The sequence below is a fragment of the Poecilia reticulata genome, chromosome 4, assembly GCF_904066995.2.
Source record: "Poecilia reticulata chromosome 4, P_reticulata-male-v2, whole genome shotgun sequence".
Lineage (NCBI taxonomy): Eukaryota > Metazoa > Chordata > Actinopteri > Cyprinodontiformes > Poeciliidae > Poecilia > Poecilia reticulata.
The window spans coordinates 27,904,403-27,923,594 of NC_088833.1; the positions used below are offsets into that span (position 1 = coordinate 27,904,403).

At 42.0% G+C, this 19,192-nt stretch overlaps 1 protein-coding gene across 6 annotated transcripts in view; it reads right to left on the reverse strand.

The window, feature by feature from the left end:
- Nucleotides 1-232: 232 nt before the first annotated feature.
- lpp (LIM domain containing preferred translocation partner in lipoma) overlaps nucleotides 233-19,192 on the reverse strand; it is a 186,793-nt gene continuing 167,833 nt past the window's right edge. For all 6 annotated transcript variants that reach the window (XM_008407672.3, XM_008407670.3, XM_008407668.3 and 3 more), the window contains 3 exons: nucleotides 10,203-10,381; nucleotides 6,754-6,874; nucleotides 233-4,121 (listed from right to left, as the gene is read on the reverse strand). In XM_008407672.3, coding sequence (XP_008405894.1) covers nucleotides 3,993-4,121; nucleotides 6,754-6,874; nucleotides 10,203-10,381 — 429 coding nt within the window. In that variant the 3' untranslated portion in view covers nucleotides 233-3,992. The remainder of the gene's footprint in view (nucleotides 4,122-6,753; nucleotides 6,875-10,202; nucleotides 10,382-19,192) is intronic.

Below are 19,192 nucleotides of genomic sequence, written 5' to 3' on the forward strand. Positions count from 1 at the left end.
ACGAGCAGACGGTGAAAATCTGCTCATTAACCGGCCCGATCCGACGGGCTGGGGGTCAAAAGACCAAGTGTTAACAAGCGGCAGGGGAGGGCGAGCGGGGCCTGCTGGACACAGATCAGAAAAAAAAACATTAAAACAAAACCAAAAAAAACAAAAAAAAAGCAAGCATACTTTTTTTTCAGGATAATTAAGAACGCTGGAGGGAAAACTAAAATGAAACAAGGAGACATGATGCTTTTGCAAAGCTTTTATTAAAGAAGAAAAAGAAATACAGGACTAGATGATGGGCCCCTGTCTGCAGATTCAGACCAGACGCTTTGGTCTGACAACGGGCTGGAAGAATTTACTCTGACCAACACAAAATAATAATAATAATAATAATAATAATAATAATAATGAAAATCAGCTGCTTGCGGCCCAAAGTGTCCAAAACTAGAAAAAAACTGTATTTACTTTGGTTAGAAAACAAGTAAACAAGGCCAAATCTTTGAGGCACGGCTGGATCAGACGTACGGTATCGTGACCTGATGCTGCTCTGATAAAAGCCACTTTTGCAGGCGACAACAGAAGAATAAGAACAGACCACCAATCTTTACATCGTCTCTTTCAGAGGTCTCGTGTCACGTCACACTCTAAACTATATAATGCTTGAAGGAAGTGAGAACATATAAAACATGGGGACACTTTGTAGATAACCTGCTCATAAAGCCGACACCGACATGCAGGCACGATTTAGTTCACAGTGAAGAGAAGAAAACTCTTCTTCATTTTAAAGGGATAGTTCAGATTTTAGAAGGAATGTTCTTTCAGGTTATTAGTAATAATTTTCTTGCCTCTAATTGAAATGTCACTTGATGGAGTTTGTAGAAACATTTAATTTAGTTGACTTTAGCTATTTAAAACAACTCACTTAAAAAAATGAGAATTTAATCAGGGAAAGCAGATCATTTTAATTAATAAAAAAATACAATAAAATATATATTAAGGACATAAACACATTTGTTTTGGGGAAAAACTCTAAAAAAGAAACAAAAAGAGGAACATGGATTTTGACGATCCTGCAGCACCATATTTTTGAATATTGTTGCCATTCCAACAAACCGTTGTTGATACACAACGTTAAGTTATGTTGGAGGATGGGAGCTGTATCAATGCGCCTGATCGTTAGTCCACCGATCAGCTAGGAGACTTGGGGAAAGCACAGGAATGTACATTCAGTAAATACTCTTGTACCAACAGAGCTAGCTGCTCTCTTAGCGACCTCAGGGCAGATTGTTGTGCCCCAGCTGACCAGGCAGATTGACACAGCCGGCTGTTTCAGCTAACGTAGCAACACGAATGTTGGCCGGCTTACAAAAAACCCCAGACAACCCTTAAGGGCCAACTATTGTTAATCTCACACACAGTTTTAACTAACAGCTAGCCACTTAGCTAGCTGTTAGCCTTCCACTGCTATAATGATTTCTTCACTTTTCTACAAACTCACCAACATGTTACATTCATCTACCACAAATAAAGCAACTATTTTTGATAATAACTTCACAGAACCATACGTAAAAAACATTTAAACTATCCATTTAATCTTTTGGGGGGTTTTGTGTAAAATAAAAGTATGTGCTGGCTAATTCTTGCTCCAATAGAACATTAATAAACTTCTAGAATAATAATTTAAAAAAACTGTGTGCAGAATTAGTTTTATATGGATCTGTCTGAAGTAAAGATGTGTTTGTTCATTTGTTCTCCAAGAGAAGCACCCTCTCTCAGAATACCTGCAGTTTGGTTTAAAATAAATGGAGATTTTAGTCGTCTGTGTCTCAAAGTTCTGCAACATGGAGACGTTTCTCTATGCGACGAAGAACTTGGTTGTCATAAAAAAAAAAAGAAAAAAAAAAGGGCCCTAATATTGACATATTATCCCTGAGGACTCGGGTTCAGGTTGCCTAACCTTTCGGAGGAGCGGCCTTCGTTTCCTTCGCTTCCTTCCTGCTTGAGGCTCTTCGTTGTGTCCACCGACCTGCCACCTCCTCACCCCGACATCGAAATGCCTCACATGTCAATTTCTGAGTTTGGGCTGTTTTTTTTAGGTATTTTTTATTTTTTAAGGAAAAGACAAATCAAGACAGAACTTGAGAGTTAAGCTAAAGTTTCATTAGCATAGTTATTTCCAAAGTGTTCCCATGTTAACAATATCGCCACGGCTTAATCACATCTACAGTAACGCCATATGCACTGCAGAGAGATGTTTTTTGTTGTCATTAGAACATATAATAGGTGAAAGAAATAATAAGGAGAGAGAATACTATAGTTAAGATGTTTTTCCAGAATTAAATCAGAAAATGGCTTTCATTTGTCTTTAGTTTCCCCGGTGTTTGCTGCTTGAAGGTACCCTGTGAAGTTTTCCAGTCGGCCGTCCATCGGGACGCACTAGTGTTACTCATCAGGGTTGCTTCTTTAATTGTTGATTTACGATCATTTATCGGCAAACTCGGTCATCCAATTATAAAATGTTTCACCACCTTTTGTGGGCGGAGCTTTTCCCCCTCCAGGAAACAAGAGTCAGCCAGCAAAATAAAACTGTTTCAAACTTCACACGGTACCTTGAACTCCCCGTCATAAATATTCACAAGTCCAACTGGAGCAATTAGACTGAAGAGAAAGAAGAAACCGATTGTTCATCTGCCACATTAAAGATGGTGATTTAAAAAAACCCAAACTTTTCAGGAAATCTTTCTTGGTCCCTTTTTCTCCCAACAACTTTAAACTAACACTACATATAAAAGCTGAGCTCAAATACCGACATACAGCACAGCGTACCGACATCAGTGTGGGCCTAAGGGTTCGCTATAAGGACACTTAAATTCCAATATGTACACGTAAAATATTTCCTTATTTATCATTTCATTTTTCTAAAGTGTCGATGCACTTAATGTTGAAAATTGCATAGAGTGTATTCATTTTTATCTCTTAAAACTCTCTTAAAATAAAGGGGGCGATACTACACTCATATATATATATAAAAAGTTTCATCCATCTGAAGAGAAGTGGGATGATTTTACCGTTTAGGCCACTTATAGGTAATCTACTGAATACAGCAGAGAGTCGGAAAATAATGGGTCATAAAGGCACCAAACGTTTTGCTCCCGACAGAGGAACTGATTGTTTGTACTGAGAGTAAACAACATTTAGCGTACTTGCATATTAAACCAAGGAAACAGGAAGCGCTGAGGTTCAACGCCGGGTCTTTGGTGTCGGTTCATGCGGCGGCGGGGTTGGATTCGGCTCGTCGCCGTGCCGTTTTTACCCCCTAGTGTTTGGTGTTTCTGCTCTACATTTTAGAAACACTTTGGGGGGAAGAGAAGAGAGAAAAAAAAGAAAGAAATAAAAAAGGCCAGCGTTTAGCCACACACAGACACACAAACATGTCTGCTGGGTTAGCAGACCTCACCCAGCAGGTGAGGTCTGCTAACCTCATGACCTCACCTGCTGGGTGGGTCTGACTAACATGTGAGGCAGACTGGATCTTAAGAGGGAAGTCTGACGGAAAAGCATTTGGGTTGATGAATAACAACTCATGCAGCCTGACTTAAACGAAGCCCATATAGATGGTGACTTATAATAACACTGGGTGATGTATTATTTTCTGATGGATACCTGATAGGTTGGGCGTGAATATGAAAGGCAGCAGCTCACTTCCTGTAACTAGAAGCTGGCTCTAAAGCGGAGCTCAATAACACAAAGCTTCCCTGCAGTGGTTGTACCGCGTCGGTGCTACGTGTCGAAGGTGAACACATGATGCTGTTTCTCGTATCTTAAGGTGAACATAAATACAGAGGGATATACAGGTGTGTCTGTGTGTGTGTGTGTGTGTGTGTGTGTGTGTGTGTGTGTGTAGCTTCGATGGATGGGTATTTGGGAATGAAAGGAAGAAGGAAGAGAGCGCTTGCTGGGTAATCACAGTGGAGATGAGCGGGGCGGCTGGCTGGGCTGGCTGCTCAGAGATCAGTGGTAGCCTTGGCAGTCAGCGCCTGGATGCGGCTGGTGTTACAGTTTTTGCAGAGGACGTGTCCATCCAGAGGGTAGCAGCCCTGGTTGTCCCCCTCAGACAGCAGACAGCCACAGTCCTGCAAGACACACGCTCACTGTTAAGAAGATGACTCGAACTCCAGGAAGTGTTTTGCCACCATTCAGGGTCAGCCTAAACACTTGCTTTCACAAAGCTCCACCTATTTACCCAAAGGCTCCTCCCATCTACCCAAAGCTCCGGCCTGGACCGTACTTCCTCAGTTGAGCTCGTCCAGACTAGCGGCAGCAACAATTAAACATCAGACACCAAATTGCACTTCTGTTGAGCTCCCGACAGGCCTAATTTTGTTGGACGATAAATTGTCCCAGACGTTATTGCAATACACGATAATATCAACTACGAATTATTTTTTTAAAAACCCCAAAGGTCAGAACAATTATCAAAAACAATTGTACTTCACTTAGAGGAATTTAGGTGTGGAATAATTGTTGTGAGAGCTAACGCTGTGTTTCTCACTTTTTAAATAAAAAAGAAAAATGTATAGAAAAAAATCTGCTAAGCAGATTATAACAAATAGGGTTTGTTTTCTTTTATGAGTTTGTCTACAAACTTTGTTGACATTCCTAGATATGTTTTCGAAAGATTCTGCTGCTTTGATTTTGATGATGCTTTATGCATAGTAGGTATAATAAGCTACACTTTTTTCGGTCCACACTTTGTGGTGAGGCGGAGTGTCAGGAAGGGTAGGTGGTTCTTAAAGAGACAGAGGCCAGTTTCAAGGCGTCAGATATGTGTTGTAATGTGAAGTCAATGTTTGAGATACATTCAGAAAACAACAACTGATAACTTAGTTATTTGATTGTGCTAAAGAATGTCACTATGCGGCTGGAAAATACATAATTAATATTTAATATAGATTCCAGTAAACTTGTGAGGACACTGAAAATGTTTGACCAACATACAGTTTAAAGGCAAAAGGGAGTAAGATTTAAAACTTCTCTCTCCTGATTCAGACACTGAACAACTAGAATCAATGGTGTTAATCTAGTTATTAAATCTGACTTAAATGTGACAATTTAAGTCAGTGAAAAAAATGCTTCTCCACACTCCAATTTTTCCACCTCAAAAACCTAGACATACTCAGAAACCTGACGTATGCTTGTTATCGTGATTCATTTTTACAGCGTTTAAAGACTGCACTAACTTGTCAGTCTGTTCAATCTCTCTGCAACCTTGCAGCGTTTAAGACTGGATTTTCAATTTGCCTTTTTTTGTTAGTCACTGTGCAGCACCTTGGCCTTTTCCGCCGTTTCTTGACAACATCATGAGGGGGAAGAAAAAAAGAAGAAAAAAGTGTTTCCTGAAAAGACCTAGCTATGTTATGACAGCATAATGAATCACGTCTTATCCTTGTCTGTTTATGTCAGAGTGCAGAGCAACTTCTGCCGTCTCTGATCACGCCGGAGAACATTGGAGCAGCAGGACTGGAAGGAAGCTTCCAGATTTACCTCAGCTGACCTTTTCTAATAATGGAAAGACAACAGACACCCCTATAAGAGTCCTATAAGAACTTCTGCATAGGTGCACAAAAAACGACGGCTGCAGCTATATTTATGATAAAGCACATCATTTCCTGTTGTGAATAAAACCTTTCAGGTCTCCAGATATCTTCACTTGCTCGCTTGGAAATGGCTCGGCCGAGTGGTAAAGGAGGCCGACCAGAAGGTCAGCGAGGTCAGAAGTTGCATCGAATGTCATTTGAAAAGAATGTCATTTTGCTGAGTAACATCAGACTTTTCAGATTCAACATTTTCAAATTCAAATTGGTTCAGGCGTGTCGAGAACAGACGCAATACAGGTTCCCCTCAGAGGAGCGGAGAAAAATCTGATTTAGTTTTTAGTTTGGGGACCTGAGCTCTGTATGCCTGAGGCCGGCTCTGATGCTTCCTCTAGAATTAGAACATGACAACTTCATTTTCTTTTCAGTAATTCAATGCAAAGAAGTGAATCTTGTGTATCCTACACACAGACTTGATTACAGTGAATGAAAACCCAAAACCTGAACTATACGTCTGTGTGTAACTGAATCTACACAATATTTTTTTTTAAGTCAGCTACTAAAATCGATAATATATTACATCACTTCCATGGGGAAACTGTTTCCTATTTGCTTAAAAAAACAAACAATTTCTTTAGTTTCATTGTGTTGAGGAAGTAGAAGAAGGATAGAGTTGTCATGAACATCCCTACTGTCTGCGACTAAAGCCTGCAGTCGACCTCTGCCTCCCTCCTTCCTGCAGTCTCCTCCATCCTCTCCTGGCTCCCTGGTGACAAACTTCTTTTCTTGTTGAGCCTCTTCAGCTGAACTAATCTGCCTTGCTTTCCTCTGACCTTTCCATCTGCCAGCAGCGCCGCGCGCTCGCACCAGCGTGGTTCTCTGACAACGTGATGAACTCCCGTCTCCTTCAGCCGGGCACACATTGTCTCGGCGGCACTTATCGGCTAATCGCGCGGGCTTCTGACAGACTGGTTACTGTGTGAGTTCGTGAACGTCGCCTGGGAGAGAGCGAAAGTTATTTCGGAGCTGGAAAGAGAGCAGTGATTCACTCGTCTCTCCTTGAAAAGGGTGACTCGGGGACGAGCTTGCGAGTTCAGGCTGACAGCTTCACGCTGCGGATACCTGGCATAGAAAAACACACGAACACACGCACACGGGGAAGGATGCGTACCTCGCAGCGGTAGCACTTCACGTGGAAGTCACGATCCAGGGCCACGATGCGGACGGTCTCCTCCTGGCCCGGCGCCGGCATTATGGGCTCATGGCACACACAGCAACGCGGAGCAAACTTCCTGTGAGAAACAGCAGAGAGGAGCTCAGAACAGCAGCACATGACGACGACGATGATGATGATGATGACGACGATGATGATGATAAAGCACAAACTGAAACTCTGTGATTCGCACCTCTTGAACTTTGTCATGTTAAAACCACTAACTAAAGATTGTCTTAATGGTATTTTACTCAACAGACCAACACAAAGTAGTGAATGATTGTGAACATGAAGGGAGGTGATGTGTGGGGCTTCAGAAACTGATACAAATAAAACTATGTTTTATGCATATACCCCTGAAATATAATCCAACTTTGATGGTCTGATGTAATATTCTGATCTTAAATGTCACGTTTCATTTGATGTAAGCAAAAAAAAAAAGTAATAATTAACTGAAATAAAGTCTTGAAAACATCAGTCTTTGTGTAGCTGATCCAAATAATGGGATTCACTCAGTGAACTGAGTCGCTGAAATTAATTTCTTGATAGTTTTCTAATTTATTCAGATGCACCTGTGCAGTCAGAGCTACAAAGAAATGGTTTAAATTAACATGTCAATTTCAACTAATTACATAAATTTTGACGTGTTTTTTTTTTTAAGTTATTGAATTACTTTTATTTATTTATTTATAAAAAATTTTGCGTACAAAATTCCCAAGCAGGAACCTTTGTACTTGTGTGTTTCTGATATGCCCATCAATCTGATGGCCTGAAGCTAATGTTGGAAAGGTCTTTGCCAACCTGATGGCTAAATAACCTAAATAACAGATTAAAAACAAGAAATATTTTTGTTGTTGAGCTCTTAGCAACAGCCCTTTTGACAGCAAAATGGGTTTTGAATTGAAAACGTTTATTTTGTTGAGATGTAGTTTTCAATTCAAATACGATTCATTTTGATTAACTGCAGACCCTGCAATTAACTTAATTAAATTTTTTTGTAGAGTTCCACCACTAGTTTAAATCAAAGCTTATTAATGTGCTGGAGTGGCCTAGTCAAAGCTCACATGCATTTTAAAGAGACTTAGTGTTGTAATTACAGTGGAAACAAAGATTTGACCCTGGGTGAATGCAAAAGAAACAATTTATTAGAAACAACTATGAAAAATTCTGCACTACTTTGTGTTGGCGTGCAGCGGAAAATGTAAATAAAAATACACACAGCTTTGGGGTTGTTTTGTGACAAAATGTAAAAAAAATAAAAAAATTTTTAAAAAGTGGAAATCAGAATTCAGATTTTTTCTCATTTGCTTTACTGTTATTTTACAGGATTCATAAAGGACAAATCTTTGTACTTTAGGATACATTTGTTTCCTTTTTTCTTGAAACGCCGCGTAATTCATTGTACACCAACAAAGAAACAATGTGGAAAAATTCCCACATATCAGACGGTGCAGCAGGTGCTTTTCACTCTGTAGCTTTAAAAAAAGTTGCTCCGTTTACCGACTGTGCATAGCAAACATTCAGAGCCCCATTTACAGAACAAAACTTCACAAGGGTAACTGGAAATGCCTTGCGGAGAAGAAGTTTTTCTAACAATAGTAATGAGGATCTGAAAAAAAAAAAAAAAAGAAACTGGCTGAAAATGTAGGCCCTGTTCAGTGACCAGAAGTGAGGCGAACGCTTCCTCTATTCCAGGCTGTCATTCAGTATCTGTCAGGAAGTGAAGGCTTCTGGTGTGGCTGTGGGGGAACCACGGCCGTGCAGCATCAGCACGGGCCGAGGCTCCAAAATTCCTCGAAACAAAGGCCCGGCTGATGAGGTCATACGTGCGATGTGAAAATGCACAGCGTGCCACAACGTGTGCGCACACACACAGGCACATGCAGACACACGCAGACTGAAAGCCAGCGGTTTCCCTTCTGGTCACTGAGGAGAAAAACATTTCTGGTAAAAATGTTGCTTACGCAATTCCCTGATGTCTGATACAGTGACAGGAACACGCCATTACATTCATGTCCACATCTAAGGATCACAAGGGTTTCTCAAAACGTTGACCGTAATTCCCTTCAAGGAAGTCGGAGACCGTGCATTACCTGCACCACAGCTAGCAACGTGTTGAAGCGTTACGATGGGTTTCTGTGTTTAAATGTTGATGAGGAAATGATCCAGATACTCTGGCAGTGTTTGGAACGTCCGGCAGACGGAGCTGCGTGGAGCCGGTCAGGCTTTCAGGTCATGAACATTTGAGAGAGAAAAAAAGTCCCACATTCAGAAGCAACAGTTTTAAACAAAATCACAGGTGATTCCATACAAGCACCAATATTCCTTCTGCATTTTGTTACTTTGTACCAACAAACTTCAAAGAATTGCTTTGGGATTTTACTAGAGAAGAAATGATTAGTCGAATTAATCAGGATTAATCGATTATTGAAATGATTGTCAACTAATTCACTGAGTATACAGACTCACCTTACTCAGAGTAGTAATAAGCCAAAACTGTAAAAAAATAAATAACACTTTGCATTTAAGAAAGAAACGTTCTTTGTCTGCTTGGAAGTGTTTTGCGCAGCTGACTGGTTGCCACAAGAGATCATTTTATTTTTTAATTATTATTTTGATTTAAACTACTTTCACATTATTTCATAAACCAAAATGGATTTTGTTCTTTAACGTAATGGCAAAATGTCACCAATTAGACCTCAACAGTTACAAACATTTCTGAAAAATGTTTACTTTTTGATGACTTTTTGTCATCAAAACAGCTTGCTTTATGTCGATGCTCTTATTTTGAAATGTAACCAGAAGCTCTGTCTTAAGATAGGCGGAAGCAATTGTTATGAGGAATTCGCTGATGTCAGGCGGGCCAACACAATCTGCTTCCCGTTGTATCTACATCTTCTGAAACATTCAGTTACAACAGTTTCACAAGTTCAGCTTGTGAAACTAAATAAACCAATCAAAGCCTGATGCCAGAGAAGTAAATTAGCGAAATTTAGAAAAAGAAAAGTCAAATGACAGACATTAATTTTGTCCAATCAGGTATAGTCCTCGACAAACGCCTATGATGACATGTTTGTCCAATCGTGTTATGCTTCATTTTGCTCATCCAATCAGGTCTTTGTGAAATACTTTCCTTTGAAAATGCTTCTGTAGTCTCCTGACGCAACTACTCAGAAAAGTCCCACAAAAAAATAAATCAATTAAAGATTGAATAACCCTGCAACAACAAAATTTAAGACCCGCAATTAGCATAAAATAATTGCCTCAAGGCAATTATTTAAAAAAAAATTAATTTAAGACATTTGAAGGTGTTAATTTTGGATTCATGAGTTTAAGATGGTTTAAAGCTGTGTGGACTCTCTGCTAAGAGGAATGAATGCTGCACTGGGACCAGTAGGGCTTCATACTTGTGGAAGTCCTCGATGCAGTGGATGTGGTTGGAGGCGTCCACGGTGAAGGGGATCCCGTCCAGGCTGCGGTGACACACCACGCAGGTGAAGCAGTGAGGGTGGTAGGCCTTGCCCGTCGCCCGCAGGATGCGCTCCATGATCGGCTTACTGCAGATGTTGCAGGTCTCCAGAGTGTTCTGCGAACACAAACACACACACGGTTACGCAACAAAGACCTCCAATCGTCTAATGACTGGAAGTCAAGTCCATTTGTACAGCACATTTCAGCAACGAGGCAGTTCAAAGAACTTTACATCATAAAAACACAACATCGTAACCAATTACGACATATGCAATAAACATATTTTGTCAAATGCCATCATCAAAATCATCGAGTAAATACACATCAGATATATTTGTCAATGTTCAAGTTATTATGAACTAAAGGCAGCTGTAAACAGGTGGGTTTTTAGCCTTGATTTAAAGGAACTCGGTGTTTCAGCAGCTTTGCAGTTTTCTGGAAGTTTAATCCATATTAGAGGAGAATAAAAACTGAATGCTGCTTCAGATTTCTAGCAGGTTTCAGTCAAAATCCTCTAACGTGAAACGTATGATTTGAATCTTGCCCTCTGCTGCTGCAACACAGTAGACCTTTGCCTGAGCTGTCCTTAAATGCCTCTGAAGCTGAAGGAATCTGATTAGCCCCCATCCCCCCCCCAGCCTCCAAACACAAACACAGTCATTTTTCAGCCGCTCTCTTCCATACTCCATCCGGCCTTATGCAAGAACGAGCGCTGTAAATATTTCCACTTTGTGATGACTGCAGGTTTTCTGCAGCCAGGCGACTGGGCAGGCAGCCCGCTTGGGTGGGGGTGCGGGGTGGGGAGGGGGGGGGGCGAAGCGGCTGACGCCCGCCTCTGACTTATCTGTGGCATCTCTCTTCTTAATATCTGCCCAGAGAGGCCATTTGTTATTTCAATATTTCATAAATAACGACTAGCTCTCTAAGCGGCGGCGCTGCTAAAGGAGGGGGGGGAATATATCATGGGAGGGTGATCAATGTGTAGCCTGATGAGGCTGTGTGTGAGTGAGCTGATGGGCCCCCGCTGTCGCAGCCTCTCGCCCAGGCATTTCCTGGATCTCTGCATCACTACCCCCCCACGCCACCACCGCTCTGCTCCTCCATCCTCTCCCTCTATCTGTGCGCTTGGCTGGGCTAAACAGAGCACGGTTCAGTGGCTCCCATTGGCCCCCGCCGTAGTAGCAAGCTGCCTCAGTGTTTCCAAACACAGCTCCGGGTGTGTAGCAACACTGCGCTGCGTCACGCGCTGCCTCCCAGATGCGCTCGCGGGGGCCCTGCCGTTTAAAATGACACTTATGTGACCGCTCGGCCGAGGTAAACCTAGCACCCCATCCCCTCCACCCCCACGCTCCGGTTGCGTCTCACGCGCACTGACATTTATAGTTTACATGCTAATGAGCGGGGAACGCTTTTCACCCCCCACCCCTTTCCCGTCGGAATGAGGGTAGTTCTCCCTGCTACGTGAAGAAGCTGAAGAAGCCTCCTGATAAGATCCTGGCCACATGATGGTGTGGCACCGGAGGGGTTGAAGGAGGGCAAGAAGAGAGACGGGGGGCTGATGTACGACCCGAGGCGGGAGAAGAAAGCGGTTTGAAAAACGGCCGTTTCTTCAAAGCACTCCTGGAGAGGCTGTATTTCATGAAAAGCAATGTGTGCAGACAAGCCCTCATCCCGCCCCCACACCCCTACACACACTCCCAAACACCCCTCCACCGCCTGCACCCCCTCCTCCTCCTCTGCCTCCAAGATGGTAATAGAAATAAACATTATTCCCAGGGCAACATTTGTGTGTAAACAATGTCCATATTGCAATCCTGCGCGATCCTGGAAGTGGAATAAAGCCTTTAATGAGCTCGCTGCTCCGAACCCTTGAGGTTTGCCTCGCGCGCACACACTCGGAGGTAGAGAGATGGAGGGGATGAGGAGGGTGTGTGTGTGTGTTGGGGGGCATATTTACAACCTGAGAATGCGAGTAAGACACCAGGGCCAAGCAGCACTAAACCATCCTCAACTCGTCTGTCTGCATTCCCACTTCTTTATTCTCATCTGGCCTTCATGTGGGAATACCTTGCCCTTGTTTAGCTTAACTGGAGCATATGATTTCACAGCACACAGATCCTCCGGGCCACTGTAATGAGTTCGCTACTAAAAAGACAAAAAAAAAAAGAAAAGGAAAAATTCCTCTCGTTTCCTTCTGATGGTAAGATTCTATGACCTCAATTCGCTCGTGCTGCTGCTGCTGCTCGGCTCCTGTTGTTCTGGCTTTCGCTCGTGACTCGTCTTGTTTGGGGGTTAGGTAACGTTTATCTGCTCTGTTACACAAACCCCCCACCCCTCCCACCCCTCCATGATTCTGATGTCAAAACAGAGGAACGTGCGCGTGCTCCCGGTCCTTCTGGCTGGGCTCCGCTTCCACTCACGGTCTGAGTGGCTCTGCATAAATCAGAGCATGCCCTCTCGTTCACACGTCGCCGTCCCTCTGCAGTCTGCCACTAGAGGGCTGTATATGTCTGCACATGTCCGGATGCGGCTTCTGTTTCTCCCCAACCCCTCACTCCACTTCGCTACATGTGATGTACTCAAGCATATGTATTCTCTTCTTAACCCCCACCCCCCAACCCCCACCTCCACCCTCAACCCCCTTCCACCTCTCTCCCTCTCTCTCTCCTTCCTACATTTGTGTAAGTGTTTGCCCAGAAGGCTAAACAAATGTCTAGGCAGATGAGGTAAAGTGAATTTAGGTCAGACAGCCTCCTGCTGAACCGAGGGGTGAGTGAAGTGCGTTAAAGTCAATTGTGGCCCCCTTTCTCTTGATTTAAGCCGTTTCCTTTTCCGCTCAAAAACTCGACACAGTCCGGCTCACCTTCTCGATATTTCATAACAGGTTCTGGTACAGAGTAGCACACAGCTGTCTGTTAACATGAGGGAGTGATGAAGGGGGGAAAGAGTGGAAAAAAGGCTGAAAACCCTTATGAGAAGGAAAGTTAAACCTAGCGTACTTATTTTTTCTTGTGAGTTACTAACTGATTATCTTATTAGTTTTGACTTCAATTTTAAACGGGTTGTATTATGTAAAAATTCGCTTTGTTTAGCTTTATAACATGTTATTCCTTCATCAAAAACATACCTGGAGTGTTGCTTTTATTCTTTCATGCATTGTTTGAAAAACCCTAATCTCCCATAGCAACCATCCAGTTTTTCAAAACACCTGGGTGGGTCAAGCTCCACCTTTGAGACGCAGCTCCTCCTAAGAACAGTAGCTTCCAAGCCTCCGCCTCACACAGCACCCTTCCCTACTCAGCTCCTTCAGACTAGCCAGGACCAATTAGCAAACAGCTGGTGGAACTGCACATCTGCAGAGCTCGTTATAGGAGTAAGGGTTGATAAAGGAGTCGTGTGACTTCCTGAAGGTGGAGTTTCAGAAAGGTCAAGAGTTTTTAAAGAGACAGAAGCCCACTTTCAAGGTCTTAAATTACAAAGTCAAATTTCTTTGAAGTTATGTTTGATATGTAGAGCATTTTCATAAAACCTGAAGTTAACATAATTACTTGAAAACTTGCCTAACCTGGCTAACGGGTTAGCTACTTATTAACTATTTAATGAAACTGTTTGATTAAATTATTTAATTAAAGAATTTCATTAAAAAGTTATTGAAACCATTTGAAAACTGCATTTTTATTTATGTTCTATAATTTAAATGTAACCAAAAAAAGAGAAGAAATCTGTAAGGGAGCACTGCATGTAAACCTAATAGAGAAGCATCAATAAATCAGCTAGATTTCAAAATCTGCCCATTTTCCTTTGACTAGAAGGTCTAATACTAAAAAATCATTTTCAGTCTATAAGCACGTATGTACTGATGAACTCGGACCACAACCTGGACTACATCCATTTTTATTTATGTCATATATTTGCTATGAAAAGACGACAAGCAGAAATCTGCACTGGCCAGATATAGCTTGTTTGGCCCGTATCTTAGACCTATTAAGATCAAAAAGATTCCTGATGTATTCAGTTTTTACATGAAGTAGAGCTTTATTAATCAATAATCCCAGGGTAAAAGATGAAAAATGTGATTGAATCTTCAAACAGAGAAGCTTTGATGATTTTACAAACCTACACTCATTGAGACGTTAAAATAAGAACGTACTCTCTTCCTCTCTGATCAGAAATGCAACAGAAAAAAAAAAAAGGAAAAACAGACCACAGCAGTCAACGCTGGTAAAACCCAGGCCTGAACCAAGGATATTTTGCAGCAGAAACAACTCAACACTTGGGAATGTGACGGAGCATATTGCTGAGATTAAGCCGCTTGCCAACACTATCAGCACAGATTTTACACCTATCTGTTCCTTTTGTTGTTCCGCGCGGCCAAGTCGGGCTGAAGGGAGGCCAGAGTGCGGCGAGAACGCACGCAATTTGTGTACTGGCACGGTCAACTTCAGAGTGGTCCAAATTTACAAGCGATCTGACTCTGTGTGTATGTGTGTCAAGTCCTGAAAGAATGTGACGGTCAGCGCCAGGCCAGGCTGTGTGAATTAACTGCACCGTAGTGAAGGCAGCTCAGTAATATCTAACAAGGGTCTGATGAAAGATGGAGCTCTGCTGCTGCTGCTGCCTGGCCTTTCATTGGAGTGAACAACGGATACTGACTCCTTGGTGAACTATGAGTCAAAACACTGACCCTCTTACTTCCTAAGGGAAGGTGTCTGCTGATTTAACAAACCCTGACAAGCAGCTTCTCTCCCTTTTTATTGTTTAATGTGGGCCAATCAGGGAGGACAAAAAAGAAATCCTTTCTCCCAAAAACCATCACAGGCTAATTACAAAGCGTGGAAGCTTGCAACATGACAGGTGGTTTCATTAACCTGTCAGGCATTGTAAAAGATGAGGAGCGGGGGGAAAAAAGGGAACTGCTTCAAAGCAGAAACAGCAACAAGGAGATGGAGTCAGGATTTGCGGGAAATAATTCAACTTTTTGAGACACTTCAGCGTGCTAGCCTGCACCGCTAACCTGGGACATTAGGAGGCGACTTTTGCTGCTGCAGGCTTCAATCTAATTCTACGAGTCTGTCAGAAATCAGTTCAAGACAGCATAAATACAGTGACACTAAGTTATAAGAAAATCTAATTATACAGACATATATTCATGTCATCATAAAACTAAAACTAGATAAGTAGTCGTCGACTGGGCAAAGTTTGGAAACAGAACATTTTTTGTTAAACGGCTAAGACCAGCCAGCCAATCAAACTTCATTTGTTGAACATCTTTCATACAGCACAGTGTGTCTAAGGACAGATATTAAACCAAGTAAATAACAAATAAGTTATTTTTGGTAATAAAACAACCAGGAATTAAAAGAGAAAGATAAATTATTCAATTATAGAAAGTAAAGAACTGATGGAAACACAGCTGTGTAGATTAGAAAGGAGACACTAGAGAAATATTCAACAAATTTAGAAAAACAGTGAAGTAACGATAAAATTTACAATAATAAGGAACAATTTGAAATATAGAAAATATAAAAAGATGTGTGAAACCAAATGGTTACCTGAACTGGATTATTTTTAGACACTGACCGGTGGCTGGTCTGTTTTAAAGCTCAAAAATAAATGCATACAGATAGTCATGCTAACCTCGCTAACATGAGATTCTAAAGACTAAATGTAATGTTCAAATACATTTCCTTGGTTTATACAATTAAATAAATATAGTTATCTTGCTGTAACAGCCCCATCTTGCATTGTAAAGTTTGCTTTTCATATAAATAGTTACAGAAATCTAAAGAATGCTAAAAAGAAATATTTTCAAAGTTATTAATTGTGGAAAAAACCAAACCAGCTAAAATGGTCATCTTTCACTAATCAGTCGATTAGTTAAAGTTACTGATGTGTCAAATTTAGGGGCCGCATGTTTGAAGGGCTGATTATGTCAGAGATGCGATAAAGACTGTCCAAATTCAAAGGCTCCTCCAAATGTTAAAATTAATATTGGCAGATTGGCTAAAACTAGCAAAAACTTAAATTAGCACATTGGCTAAGGCTAACCAAAACAAAGCTGGAAGGTCACTGGAGAAAAAACATGTTTAGGAATTTGTAAAGTACGTTAGATATCTTGGATAGATGCTTTCATCTATTTAGTGGTGAATCACTCACCATTAAAAATTCTGATGCTATTAATTTACTTTTCATTCAAAACCTTTCTCCTCAAAATAAATGTATCCTCAGTTATGCTTAGTTTCAATAAGTAGCTCTGACTAACCCCATCCCTGTCCTCCAGCACTGAAGAAAACTAACAGAACTAAGGAAATACATTTTTGCATGCCTTTAAGTATTTGAAGTGAATGCATTTTTCAGAAGCAGACCTGACAAAATAGTTTCTTAGTTTCAAACATTAATGATGCTTTTGAGATTGAACTCTTAGTTTCCCCACCAACAAAAGCGGCTTCCAACTGTGAAGAAGCAGCTTGTGAGATATTTTGCCTAAGCCCCACAAAATGCAGAAAATGTAGCAAATGGACTGAGATTTCGGGAGCCACCTTTAGTCCGCTTGCTGAGCAGCAGAAGGATTTATCACATGTAGGGGTTAAAGGGTGTGTTACTGCGTTCTGAAGCCAAATCACGGCAGTGTTGGCCAGAGGAAAATGCCAGAAATTTGCTTTTGGTTGAGGGAAGCTCAGCTGGTTTTAAACCTCCACACATTTGTGGAAGGATTGTGGGAGCACCACCCTTTCCTGATCCGGGGTCTGTTCTGGCCGTAGAGGTGGAGAAGTTTAAGAATGCATTGTTTCAGCTGATCCAGATCGATGTTTTGCAGCCCGACTCTGACCTGAGAGTCCTGATGTGTTCACATCCACAGCCTGTGGCATTTGGCGTACAGCTTTTATATCTCTGATTGCTTTCCAGAGAGTGGTTCCGACACCCCGAGTCCACCTATCCGTCCGCGGTGTGTCTAAGCATCAGGATCGTAAGGAGACACGCAAACAGGACTCGACACCTTTACAAAATCCTGTCTTTTGACGAGCGTGTTATGTAAATCACCCACTTGAATCTTCTCGTCTGCTGCCCATAGTCGAGGTGTGCGTGTTGTTTTGTTTACGTGTGGGTGTGAGTGAGCATGTCATGCAGCGGAAAGCGATTCCACTAATGGTTTGCTAACTCTTAGGACTCAGTGACCTTAAAACCCATCAGCTGCGGATGTCGCGGACGGAGGGCTTTGTGACACGCCACTCGGTCCGGACGAGCGATCCGAGGTTTGGGTGTCTCTGACCTGGAACGGTTTTATCTCCGATTGTGGTGTGCCCACCACGCTCGGCTCGGCTCATTGTGTCAGTGTGAGAAATTCACACCAGTTTATAGATGACCAGCGTGTGCAGGAATGGGGTTGCATCTTGCCAGAGCCCCCCAAGTTAAAGAACCCCACTGGAACCATCTCAGGAGTCCCAGCCAAGTGAGATCCTTTTTCCGTCGACTTGAAGTTCTTTCACAGCCGTCCGGACTAACTAATCTAACAGCACACGTCCGGTGATGTTTGCATTCTGCGCTTCTGCTCTGCTGCGTGCTTTACTTGTTCACTCAGACATCTTATTCTAGCTGCGTGATAACATCAAACTAGATCCAACGTGGAGAGACAGGGTTGACATGCAGCTCATGACTTGCTCGAGCCTTTCTTCAAAATAAAAAAGGTGGCAGCAGGGCCCCCCGCTCCCCACCCAGATCCTTCTCTCCCTCTCTCTCCGTCTGAGTCGGCCTGCCTGTCTGCCTTAAATTCAGGCTCCGCAGCAGAATGCGACCCCTCTGGACTTTGGGCAATGTCTCCTGCTCTGGTTACAGAGAGAAACTGACAAAGACCCCGGCAGTAGCGCGTGCATGCCATGAGTTGGAGTGACATTGTGGTGGGTCAGCAGTGGGTCACAGAGATTTTCCTCTCCTGCTTGCTCCTGTCGAGGGCCGCTCGGGGTGTTGGACCAACAAAAACACTTCAGGAGGCCAACAGAAGGCGGCCCGCTACAGAAATCCGCTCATTGTTTGTCGAAAAAATGGGCTTGCACTTATTGAAGTGTTTTGCAAAACTCATTTTGCCTGTGCTTCTACTTCTGAAATAATTTGAACCAATAAAAGGCAGTTTGAAGGATTTCACAGTAGGTGTAAAGCATTACTTACTAGTGAGGAGCAGAGATGCACCGATCCGATATTAATGTCAGTATCGATCCTGGAAAAAATTCTAGATCAGGCATCGGTGGCAATGTGTCCGAGCCATAAGGACAGATCTATTCAGTCTAGTTCTATGATTTGTGCTCTGAGTGACGTCATGCTTTATTCTTAACTTAACATTACATTTAGGATTCCTAATTGCCCTTTTTGAACCATTTGAAAGAAGGTTTATTTTTTTACATGTTTGACCAAGGTGGTTTCTTTAGTATTTATTTTACATTAGCTATCATACTCCTGATGGCCCTGACTGAACAAATTAAAGTTGTTTTTACATGTTTGATCAAACTTGTGAAGCTATTGGTGTATTTAAGTGCTGTACTGTTGCAGAGTTATCAACTAAATTTGTATTTCAGTACAGTCTGTGTTTTAACGAAGGAGAAACATTTTATGTCAATTCAACTCTGCTTTCCTGTATCAGATCAGCTATTGGTGCAGAAAGTAAATCGGTGCATCCCTAGTGAGGGGTGCCTGATATTTTTGCAAAATAAAAAATAAAATAATAATTATGTAGCTTTTTATCTTTTAGTTCTCAGATAAAAAAAAAAAATCCCTCTTCCTGATCAGGTGTAGTTGTTGCTTGGGACTAAAAGAGAGGTCAACAGTGACCTGACTCCAAAAATAGGTCAAAATCACTATGGTCTGATTTTAGTGCAGTTTGCTTTGTGAATCTGGTGCAGAGATGAAGAAAACAGAGCAAAACAGCAGCAAAAAG